At 40.7% G+C, this 13,023-nt stretch overlaps 1 protein-coding gene across 1 annotated transcript in view; it reads left to right on the forward strand.

Moving 5' to 3' along the window:
- Window positions 1-13,023, forward strand: part of LOC124803150 (lysosomal-trafficking regulator) — a 593,053-nt gene that overhangs the window by 133,198 nt on the left and 446,832 nt on the right. The window contains exon 14 of the mRNA XM_047264331.1: window positions 4,851-4,979. Within this exon, the coding sequence (XP_047120287.1) occupies window positions 4,851-4,979 (129 nt within the window). The remainder of the gene's footprint in view (window positions 1-4,850; window positions 4,980-13,023) is intronic.

Raw genomic sequence — 13,023 nt, forward strand, 5'->3', positions numbered from 1 at the left:
TGGTCCAGCTTTTGATAGGGCAGGAGATGTCTGTGACAGGACTGGAGTAGTCGCTAATTGAAATATGTCTGTGACAGGTCTTGCAACCAGGTATATTGCAGGAATATGAGCCATGGATCCAGGGATTAGGAGCAAGGTTGGAATACAGACAGATGGGATATTAAACTTTCCTGGCAGATTAAAACTGTGTGCCGGACCGAGACTCGAACTCGGTACCTTTGCCTTTCGCAGGCAAGTGCTCTACCAACTGAGCTACCCAAGCAGGACTCACGCCTCGTCCTCACAGCTTTGCTTCTGCCAATACCTCGTCTCCAAACTTTACAGAAGCTCTCTTGTGAACCCTGCAGAACTAGCACTCCTGAAAGAAAGGATATTGTGGAGACATGGCTTAGCCACAGCCTGGGGGATGTTTCCAGAATGAGATTTTCACTCTGCAGCGGAGTGTGCGCTGATATGAAACTTCCTGGCAGATTAAAACTGTGTACCCGACCGAGACTCGAACTCGGGACCTTTGCCTTTCGCAGGCAAGTGCTCTACCAACTGAGCTACCCAAGCAGGACTCACGCCCGGTACTCACAGCTTTACTTCTGCCAGTACCTAGTCTCCTACCTTCCAAACTTTGCAGAAGCTCTCCTACAAACCTTACAGAACTAGCACTCCTGAAAGGCTCGCAGGAGAGCTTCTGTAAAGTTTAGAGGGTAGGAGACGAGGTACTGGCAGAAGTAAAGCTGTGAGGATGGGGTGTGAGTCGTGCTTGGGTAGCTCAGTTGGTAGAGCGCTTGCCCGCAAAAGGTAAAGGTCCCAAGTTCGAGTCTTCGTCCGGCACACAGTTTTAATCTGCCAGGAAAGTTTCATATCAGTGCACATTCTGCTGTGGAGTGAAAATCTCATTTTGGAGATATGATATTGTATACATTGGGAGGGTGACAGAATACCACTGTGAATGGGGTGGGGAGGATATTTATTTCAGGGCATGAAGAAAGGTAGATGAATCCGTAGCTGAGAATGTGCCTCAGTTGCTCTGGTCATGTGTGTTACTGAACCATGAGAGAGGTGCTCCTTTCTTCACATGACAGCAGATATATGGGAGGTGGTAGGTGACTGTGGAGACCATGTATGCGTGATCTATTTCTGGACAAGGTGTGTAGAGTAATTTCCTGCTGTGAAGGCCTCAATGAGACCTTTGGCATATTTGGAGATGGATTGCTCATCACTACAGGTGCAAGAACCACAGGTGCTTAGGTTGTGAGGTTTGGTGTAAACATAGGTACTGATATAGCCTTCTTTATGGTGGAGGTCAACATCAAGGAAGATGGCTTGTTGGGCTGAGAATAGCTAAACGAACCAAATGGGAGAGAAGGTGTTGTTTTGGAGGAATGTAAATGAGATGTCCTCACCCTCAGTCCAGACCATCAAGATGTCATCCCTGAACCTGAACCACATCAGAGTTTTCGGATTCAGGGTGATTAAGAACAATTCTCGTAGATGACCCACACATAGCTTGGCACAGAGTGGTGCCATCTAGGTGCACACTGCTGTACCATGGATTTGATTTTACGTTATGCCCTCTAAACAGAACTAATTGAGGATGATTACTGAGTTGGTCACAGTGACCTGGAAGGAGGTTGTAGGTTTACAGTCAGTCGGACATTGGGAAAGGTGGTGTTCAATAGAGGCGAAGCCATGGGTGTTGGGGATCTTAGTGTAGAGGGAGATGGCATCAACAGCGATGAGCAGGATGTTGTGTAGTAAAGTGATAAGAAATGTAGAGAGTTGATAGAGGAAATGGTTGATGGCTTATGTAATGTATTGTAGGTTATGGGTAACATGCTGAAAATTTTGGTCCATGAGAACAAAGGTTCTCTGTGTGGAGGCACAGTAACCAGCCACAATGGGGCATCCTGCTGGATGGTTGAATTTATGGGCTTTAGGAAGCATATAGAATGGTAGAATGTAGGAGTGCAGGGAGTGGGGGAGGGGGGGGGGAGGGAGAGAGAGAGAGAGAGAGAGAGAGAGAGAGAGAGAGAGAGAGAGAGAGAGAGAGAGAGAGTTGGAGGAGAAGCTCTGGGATAAACCTAAGGAATTGATAAGGAACTGTAGATGCTGGATTTGTGGAATGTGGTCACTGTGGGGGGCATGTAGGTGAATATATCTGACAACTGGAGGAAATTTCCCACCCCTGTAGTTCATAACCACAGTAGTGGATCTTTTGTCACCAGGTAGGAATAGAAGGCCGGGTCAGGTTTTAGGTGGAGGAGTGTGATTATTTCTGCGATTGTGTTTTGTTTCCATATCGAGGGATTTGCTGAATCACTGTGAGGCAAGGTTTGAGATTTGGAAATTCTGGTAATTTAATAGGGGATCATTTGAGGCTAGAGGGGGTCAGTGACAGGTAGGGAGAGGGGTAAATTGAGTCAGCAAGGTTCCGCATGGATTTGAATTTGGTCTGATTGGTAGGGTTGGTGGCAAAAAATTTCACAATATGTGGCAACTGCGAGAAGAGAAAATATTTAACAAGTCCATCATGACTGCATTTGGCAATGGATGAAGAAGTAGGGCCTATGGAAAGGACTGGACTTCTGTGGGACGGAGGCTTTTGGATGACATATTCATGACAGTGTTTCAGGTCTATTTAGGCTCTGGGTCCTATAGGGCCGCAGGAGGGTCCTTTCTGAGTGAGTGGTAAACATAGTAGGTCTGTGAGGCTGGACTTGGTAGCCATGAGGGGATTTGGGGAGGTTCGATGTAAGCTCTTGTAGTGGAGAATGTCAGGCCAAGGTGGGGTTATCAGGTGAATAGATGGATAGTTTTTTGAAGTGGCCATGTAAATCCTGCTGTAGCCCTGGAGGGCAAGGTTTTCAATCTGGAATGTGGGATGCAGGAATTTGGGCTTACAGAGCAGGCAGATTTTATGTACAGATTGGAGATAGTGCAAGGAGGTTTGGGCCTGATGTATATGGTTGGGAAGGACTCTGGACTGATGAAATTTAAGTAGATAGAGGTAATTGTGAAAGGATGAGTTCCAGTTGGAGATGAGTAATTTGATTGTTGATGGTCAGGTCATTTGTTGTGTGTGTGTGTGTGTGTGTGTGTGTGTGTGTGTGGGGGGGGGGGGGGGGGGGAGGACTCCATGAGCTAGGCAAAAATGCAGGAGCAGTATGTAGGATTTGTTTCTGGATAGTGGTAGAGAAACTTTTCTGTACTGCCACAGGTAGGAGGAAGGATTCATAGTAAAGGATAAAAAATTCATAAAATATGCAAAAAAAAAAAAAAAAACATAGGAATATCAGTAAAATGCCAACAAGACAAAACACATGAAGAATAATGAAGAATGAGGAGGAAATAAAAGAAAATCTATGTGAAAACTGCGTGAGATCAGAGTGAAAATGCAAATAAAAATAAGTAAAAGGACAATAATAGAGTGGGATACAGTATAAGTAAAAGAACAATAATAGAATGGGATACAGTATGGGTGAATGGGTACAGTATGGAAAAGAAGCAAGTTTTACATTGCAACTAATGCTGAGTGATGGCTGTGGATGTTGAAAAATACTCGTCATCATACTAAACACTGAAATAATCCAGTAAAAAGTTTCTAAACCTCTTTGCATAATGGGAATTACTATGCTCCTCTGCAAATTTGTGACTCTCAGGCTTGTCAGATTGTGTGCAGTCTCTTACAGTACAGCAGTATTAAGCTTTCCTATTTGCTCTAGTTTTTCCCTCGCGCTCTCCCTACTGTAGCTCTCCTAGTCCTTCTTAACAATTTTATTCCTGTGTCCTATGTTTTATATTGTCTTCATTATCTTGTTACTTGCAACCACAATATTGTCAACAGTAATTTGCGCTTGAGGATTTATACTTTTTCTTCATTGTCAAACATTGTTTTATTTCCCTTATGAGTTGATGTATGTTTTTATATCAACCTTCATTTCTGCGTGTCTTTTGCTTTTGCTTTACACCTTTCACTGTTTACTTTATCATTTGTTCCATTGAAGGTGAAAAGTAATACAAATTTGTTTAATATGAGTAAGGCTAAAATTCCAATCCAGCTTTTAGTTCAGACTCTTCTGGGGTGTCTGCACATCACACAGTGAATGCTAGAACAGTACCTTTAAAATGCCATGGCTGATTTCCTTTCCCATCCTTGTCTTATCCAAACTTGTGATTTCCTGTCCCGTCCTTGTCTTGTTCAAATTTAGGTTGCATCTCTAATGACTTCATCATGTAGGGACACTAATTCCTTACTTTACTTCTGCTCATGCATTGTTATCTGTACAGTCCACCTGCTTAGCTGGGTGGTAACGTGCTTGCCTCCCATGCACTGGACCTGCGTCCGATTCCCGGCCGGGTCAGAGATTTTTCTCCATTGTGGACTGGCTGTTGTGTTGTCCTCATCATTATTTCATCCTCATCATTGGCCACAAGTTGCCCATTGTGGCACCAACATAAAATAGGACTTGCATTTGGCAACCGAACCCGAATGGGACCTCCCAGCCAATGATGCCATGTGATCATTTTATTGTCTTTCAACTCACAATGAAGGAAAATATGTAACTGTGAGATTGTGAGACTAGAGTACTATAGTGAAGATAAATAACTGTTACAAACTGTGCCTGTACTGCAATGCGATTCATATTACTTAATCTGCATGCTCCTTTTGTGAAATATTGTACATTGAGATTATAAAATGTGTTTTATGAAAATGTGACAAACACCTAAATTTATTAATCTTCATGGCGTTACATATTTTACTTTGTTGTGACAGCTGCATAAAATCACCATCTGTTCAACTGTATGCATTTTGATATGACGTACCTAGTGTAGTGACTCAGTGTTTCTCTGTACAGGGTGACAAACATTTGGATGTTGTGGAGCATTTAAAAAGGCTGCCAAATATTGAGCTGCTTCATCACTGTGCAGAGGACACAGCTAAAAAGCTTCTTGTGCTACTCAGTGCAGCTGACAGTTTAGCAGAGGTAAGATTTTTGTACATCTTGGGCACATGGGAGTTCATGAATAGTGCCATGATGGGAGCATTAATCTTAAAACTGAAACTGTATCAGTGACAATCAGCCCTGTAAAGATTTATTTGCCATGCTCAGTGCTGGCTAATGAGTTGTACTTTCTTTGGCTTTGCATTTTGGGAAATTAAGAAGAGATATAAAAATAGGATAAAAGAAATTTTAAAATGTAAGAAAGCTGTTGTATATAAGGCAATGAATATAGAATTATAAAACACAGACAGTGGAAAGTGAAACACTATGTCTTTTGAATAAAAGAAAGAGTAGTGGATATATTTTCAAATATAGGGAAATATAGTAAGATTTCAGCTCAGTTACATGTTTACACATTTGTTACAAAATTCTTTACTGCTAGTGAAAGCTGTAGCATCTGAATAGTGGCTCACAAATGTCGTGTAATTTAATTTATGGGGCCTGGAAAGCAGGGCATGACATCTAAATGATTAGAACTTTGAAATTTCAGTGTGTTTTAAAGGGACAAGGTGGTGTACTGTTCCTCAAGTTACACATGCTGCCAGTTGGTACTAAATGATCACCATTCTGGTTTTGTGTCTGACAAATCTGAAGTTCCTGTCGTCTGTGTTGTCAGTCCTCAGTCACTATAAGGTCTGTGCATGATTCAGTGCCACTGAGAGTGTAGTATTGTGTGGGGCTGCTGGCTTAACCTTCCTAATCATTTGAAAGGCATAAGAAGCTCATAATGAGTGAACATCCACAACTTGTTTCTAATTGACAAATGTGGAATTGTTTTACCGAACAGTGATGGAAAAATTGATTAGTGTATTGTGGGGATAAAGAGATGGAGAAGTATAAAACTTACTGCACTGGAACCTGAGGGGCACTTGTTGTGTCACAATTGTACTAGACGTGCTGAAGCATATGACACTGTGTCTACTGGGACAAAGATGAAATCCACAACAGCAAACAAAACTCCCGGCTGTTTTGATGGGCGACCGTAGACCACTTATTCTCAACTGCATATCAGTAGAGCAAACAGGCTAGTTCTTCTCCTGACTTATGCAGCAAAATGAATTTGAAGGTTAGTAACTCGGCGCAAATGTGTCCAGCATGTTCATAATTATAATGAGAAAATTTGTTTCGTTTGAGAAAGCAGTCCTTTCCTACAATCATGAGGTATGCAGTTAATGTTTTGTGTTGTGTTCCTCATCACTTTCTTATAGATGACAACTTGTAGCAAGCAACCCCAAAATACCGAAGTTCATATACTGTATCACTACCGACACCCCAGTTGCAGATACACTTAGTTTTCATTTGATTCCTTTGCTGTGAGTTCTGTTTAAACTGTATCCAATATACAGTCAAGTGCCAAAAGAACTGGTATAGGCATGCATATTCAAATACAGAGATATATAAACAGGCAGAATACGGTGCTGCAGTTAGCAACAGCTGTACAATACAGCAAATGTCTGGTGCAGTTGTTAGATTGTTACCACTGCTACAATGGCAGGTTATCAAGATTTAAGTGAATTTGAATGTGGTGTTATAGTCAGCACATGAGCAATGGGACACAGCATCTCTGAGATAGCGATGAAGTGTGGATTCTCCCGTGCAACCGTTTCACGAGTATACCGTGAATATCAGGAATCTGGTAATGTATCAAATCTCCGACATCGCAGCAGCCAGAAAAAGATCCTACAAGAAAGGGACCATTGATGACGGAAGATTATCATTCAATGTGACAGAAGTGCAACCCTTCCTCCAGTTGGTGCAGATTTCAGTGCTGGGCCATCAACAGATTTCAGCGTGTGAACCATTCATGGAACATCGTTGATATGGGCTTTTGGAGCCAAAGGCCCACTCGTGTACCCTTGATTACTGCACCACACAAAGCTTTAGCCTTGCTTGAGCCCGTCAACATTGACATTGAACTGCTGATGAATGGAAACATGTTGCCTGGTTGGACTAGTCTCATTTCAAATTGTATCGAGCAGGTGGGACATGTATGGCTATGGAAACAACCTCATGAATCAATGGACCGTGCGTGTCAGCAGATGGAGACTCTTAATACTGTGGGGGGTCTGCAGTTGGACTGATAAGAGACCCCTGATATGTCTAGATGCAACTCTTGACAGGTGACATGTACGTAAGTATCATGTCTGATCATCTGCATCCATTCGTGTCCATTTTGTGTTCCGACAGACTTGGGCAATTCCAACAGAACAATGCGACACCCTACACATCCAGAATAGCTACGGAGTGGCTTAAGGAATGCCCTTCTGAGTTACACTTCTGCTGGCCATCAAACTCCCCATACATGAACATTATTGAGCATATCTGGGATGGCTTAAAACGTGCTGTTCAGAAGAGATCTCCACCCCCTCGTACTCTTACAGTTTTGTGGACAGCCCTGTAGGATTCATGGTGTCAGTTCCCTCCAGCACTACTTCAGACATTAGTTGAGTCTGTTCCATGTCGTGTTGTAGCACTTCTGTGTGCTCGTGGGGGCCCTACATGATATTAGGGAGATGCGCCAGTTTCTTTGGCTCCTCAGTGTAATACTCTCATATACAAGCAGTATCTTATCTTTTTACATCATAACATTGTATCTTACACTCCTCATGAAAGATTACTGAAACTTTAGTGCGCAATCAATTGCAGTATGTTATCTTGAGGAACACTTAATTTAATTCATTTGTTAATTGTAGGTATCTGAGGAATATTTCTCTAATTATTGAGGCTTCTTTACTCCTTTTACAGGTATGGTAATGATCTCCCATTAGCTACGTATCTTACTTGTAGTACTGTTTGTGAGAGTATTTGATATTTTTATTTTATTTTAATTTATTGTACATTGTAGTTTCTTAGGAACAAATTGAGAAGTAAATCTCCGTGATCTTGGATTGAATTAGCACATGAATTTAATATCAGAAAAAATCGTATTGTTGTTGTTGTTGTTGTTGTTGTTGTGGTCTTCAGTCCTGAGACTGGTTTGATGCAGCTCTCCATGCTACTCTATCCTGTGCAAGCTTCTTCATCTCCCGGTACTTACTGCAACCTACATCCTTCTGAATCTGATTAGTGTATTCATCTCTTGGTCTCCCTTTACGATTTTTACCCTCCACGCTGCCCTCCAATGCTAAATTTGTGATCCCTTGATACCTCAAAACATGTCCTACCAACCGGTCCCTTCTTTTTGTCAAGTTGTGCCACAAACTCCTCTTTTCCCCAATTCTATTCAGTACCTCCTCATTAGTTATGTGATCTACCCATCTAATCTTCAGCATTCTTCTGTAGCACCACATTTCGAAAGCTTCTATTCTCTTCTTGTCCAAACTGTTTATCGTCCATGTTTCACTTCCATACATGGCTACACTCCATACAAATACTTTCAGAAACGACTTCCTGACACTTAAATCTACACTCGATGTTAACAAATTTCTCTCCTTCAGAAACGCTTTCCTTGCCATTGCCAGTCATTCATAATAAATCATATAAAATTTTTACAGATGACAATCTGCTCAGTATATGTGAGGTGTGTTCAAAAAATTCCAGAACATTCATAGTTTCTTGCCAATGGTGTTTTGGAGCAAATCTGGCACACACCTGTGTTAAACATGTAACTGCTGGAAGTTTCATTGTTGTATGTCTGTTAGTTACTGTTCAGTGCTGCATTGAGTAGAACGTTGTGTCACACTGTTTGCAAATTTCAAGGTGACTGGAGTTAGAGGAGCAACATGTCTGCATTAAATTTTGCGTGGAACTCAAGTAAACCTTTACAGAGACAAGCCAAATGATTCAGGAAGCCTACGGTGATGAGTGCTGAAGTCATACTCAGTGTTACAAATGGTTCACATGGTTTAAAAATTGCCAGACAGAAGTTAAAGGTGACCAAAGAATGAAGGTTTTTATGACTGGATGCCAGAGCTGCTGGTAAACCTTTTAGTATGTGAGGTCGTGGTCCAAGTAACTCTTCTGATTCTGATGTTTCATCCAGGACTGCGCTGGACATCCTCGGAGGATGTCAAGGAAAAAGTTTATAAGTTACCAGCAGTTAAAGATAACCCTCATTCAAGATGCCCTTTTGACGCCTACCAGTGACGCCTGTGTCCAGAACGTCAATGAAATTGTGTATACCAATTGAAGACTGAGTGTCCAAGAGGTTGCACAAGAATGTATCTTTTCAATCGGATCATGTAATGCCACAAAGTTGGTCCCATGACTCATGAATCAATACCAGAAATCTGTGAAGAGATTTTGGTTTGTGCAGATGAGAACAAGGTGTTTCCTAAGGGAATCGTAACTGGTGATGAGATGTGGGTCTACAGCTATGATGTTGAGACCAAGTTTCAGTCTTTACAATGGGTTTTGCTGAGACTCACTCACCATCCACCCATTCTTTGTAATCAAAATGTAACTTGTAGTTGAATATTTGACAGTTAATATTCAGCAGTATTAGAGGCCTTTTGTTTTGAAGACGATAAAGCTTAAACAATCACTGTTGTTGAGTGCTTCAAAGAAAGGTCATACACATTACTTCAAAATTTTGCTGGTTGATCCTGTTTGTGCTGTGCACTTTTTGCTAATATTTTTCTTTTCTCGTAAATTTGTTTACTTTTGTTCTTTTTATTTTGAGTCTGATAACACTGTTGCACCTCTCCCAAACATTTGGATGAAGCCAACCTCTTCCCGGGTTGAAGGGTCTGATGTACCACATAGTAGAATTTGAAAGCTTTCTATATTCCATTTCCAGCCTCTTAATGTATGTTGTTGTCTGAGGAAGCAACACTATCTGAGCACTGGCAGTTGTCCACCACATCTATCTCATCATCTCCAATTCTTATGAGGGAATGGTCCAATCTGACATGCCATGGCATGCTCTGAAATTTTATATACAGAAAGAACACACCAAAAGAAATACCCTGTCACTATTTTAGCTGCTAAGATGCCCTGCAAGTATTCAAAAAATGTTGAAAATTCCCAAATTTGTAACTTGTCAGGTGGCTGGGGAATTGTTCACCCCTACCAGAGCTGTAGTGGATTGCACATGTGCAACAGGGCAGTCACATGTCCTTCTTTGACATGCATCAGTAAACAGATAACACAGCTCAGTGGGATCATAATTTGTAAAGCAAATTTCAGTTTTTGTGGAAGTTGTCTGCATTACTGTTCTCTCAGATTTGCAATTCATGTAATTGTGGTAGCTTAAGTTCAACAATGGAGATAAAAGTGAATTAATATTCAATATAATAGAGGGAAACATTCCACGTGGGAAAAATATATCTAAAAACACAGATGATGTGACTTACCGAACGAAAGTGCTGGCAGGTCGATAGACACACAAACAAACACAAACATACACATGAAATTCAAGCTTTCGCAACAAACTGTTGCCTCGTCAGGAAAGAGGGAAGGAGAGGGAAAGACAAAAGGATGTGGGTTTTAAGGGAGAGGGTAAGGAGTCATTCCAATCCCGGGAGCGGAAAGACTTACCTTAGGGGGAAAGAAGGGGTATACACTCGCACACATCCAGATGTGCGGATGGATATGTGTGTGTGTGCGAGTGTATACCCATTCTTTCCCCCTAAGGTAAGTCTTTCCGCTCCCGGGATTGGAATGACTCCTTACCCTCTCCCTTAAAACCCACATCCTTTCGTCTTTCCCTCTTTCCTGATGAGGCAACAGTTTGTTGCGAAAGCTTGAATTTCATGTGTGTGTTTGTGTTTGTTTGTGTGTCTATCGACCTGCCAGCACTTTCGTTCGGTAAGTCACATCATCTGTTTTTTGAATTAATATTCATTGTGTTTAACCCTTCATGTTGAGCAGTGTATAAATCTGTGTTTGCTTCATAAAATCTGACCATGAACTATGTAAGTGGAAGAAATATTTACACAAAGTAATAAATATGTGCCAAAAGGAAACTAGCAAAACTGTGAAAGAGAAACAGCCTGTAAGGTTTACTGTACAGGGTGACCACAAAGTCCCATGACCCCTCATTAATAACAGACATAAACTCTTAAACTTGAGTAAATAGCATGAACAACATGTCTTTTGAGGAGTTTGCTTGAGATTTGAACCATGTAGAGATACCTGAGAGACAGTACACTGTTACCAGAGGATATCTATGAGACTGGGACTTCCAAATTGCACTTGAGATGAAAATTGCTAATTTCAAGTTCCTTCAACTTGGTTAAGCTAGTTCAAGAGATCATACTGCGTAGAAAGTCCTAAAGCAATGAAGTTTGCTTGAAGTAAAAGTGTAGAGGAGATGGCATTAATTCATAGCTGACATGAAGACACAGCTTGCTGTTATCCCCACATCTGCTTTGCCTAATGTTGATCAGTCAGGTTTCATGAAAGAACTCCAAGCAAACCACACCTTTTTTTGTGGCAAAAAAGATGAGAGTTTGTTGTGCATTCAATTACTGCTGTGACACATTCATATAAAATATTGATGGTATGAGTGGTTTACTGTTTCTGCAGCTTTATATATGTCTTCAGGAACCTCGAGACATATTAGAACCAAAAATAAAGTTGGACTGTTTAATGCCAAAAATCTTATGCTCGACCTGTCAACATCTGGAGAAATAGAGAATAATAATTCTTAACATAGCATTCGAAATGGTTTCTAACCAGTTGCAGAAATTAATTCATTGCTTTTGTTGGTATCTTGGTCAGACATAATGATACCTCTTTCTTTCAGGAGGACAATGAAAGGACTGTTATACAATTCATATTCCACCTGGAACAACCAAAGTGACTCTCTGTAAAGAACTTTTTAAGGAAGTTGACAGGGAATATAATTTCTGATAACTCTGTGTCATTTGAGGTTTGTCAGGAGAACAGAGTTCTTAAATTTCAGTCAGTTGTGCATTATCAGTTTGTGCTAGCACATTTTATGAATTGCTGTAACAGGGTGTATACAATCCGGGACAACCGGGAGATCTGGGAAAAAACCGGAAATTTTTCCATCCGGGAAAAAACTGGGAAAACCCGGGAATATTTTAGAATTCTGGGAATTTTTCATTGTTTTCAGTTAAATTTTTATAATTTTGACTGGTAAGAACCGATAATCTAACAAAGAATATTACTGTATCCTGCTACTGCAGAATAATACTTCAGCAATAAAACATAAACGAGTGAAAAAACGAAAATAAAACTTAAACTTTGAAGTAAATGCGCCATATACAGCAACAAAACAAAGTGCTCATACAAGCGTCTGCCAACAGCAAAACTTGTCAAAGGCTTTAGGAAGAATATGCAATGATTCGTATCAACAAATTGCCTCCGATGAGCATGACATCACAACCTTTTACATTAGATTCGTTTTAGCAGTTACAAGCGGAATCATGCGCATGCGCAGTTGAGTAGTACCTTTTCCCACTTCTGGCTACAGAAATGTGGCTTTGGCTGTGTAAGCAGCTGCAAGTTTGAATGTCTTGTTTCTTTTATTACCTAATGTAAGATCTTTTACTGTTTTACACATGTGAACATACGGCTCCCTACGACATCGGAGCTGCGCAAGCGCGGTGACGCCTGTCATCTGGCGCTCTCTGGCAACTGCAGAAACGAACCTATTTCTAACAGGTCGTGGGGAAATATTCTGAATGGTGGTTTGAAAAGCGTTACTATCAAAGAAAATTTCCTCTTACGCAAGTTGAACTACGTACGAGAATGTACGATGAATTTCTTAAATCAAAGAGTGTTTGACTCTCATTTAAAAATAAACTCTTTGATGACGAGCCATTTAGATGAATTTCGAGCCCAGAAGAACAGACATTTACGTCATTATTAAAAATTTTAATGGCACATTTGTGTGATATATCTTAAATTGTAATACGCGCATAAAAGACCAACATTATATGTGAAAGCTTAGCTTCTCTTCCAGCGTATTAATCTTATAGACCAGTATTATAAGTGAAAGCTTTACTTTTCTTGTAGCAACACTGTGTATATTAATTTAAACCATTAACTTTTTCTGTTTGTGTGTTCGCGCTACTTAACAGTGATGTTGCTATTGGCTGACTTCATCACGTGTCAT

Source organism: Schistocerca piceifrons, chromosome 6 (genome assembly GCF_021461385.2).
Source record: "Schistocerca piceifrons isolate TAMUIC-IGC-003096 chromosome 6, iqSchPice1.1, whole genome shotgun sequence".
Classification (NCBI taxonomy): Eukaryota; Metazoa; Arthropoda; class Insecta; order Orthoptera; family Acrididae; genus Schistocerca; species Schistocerca piceifrons.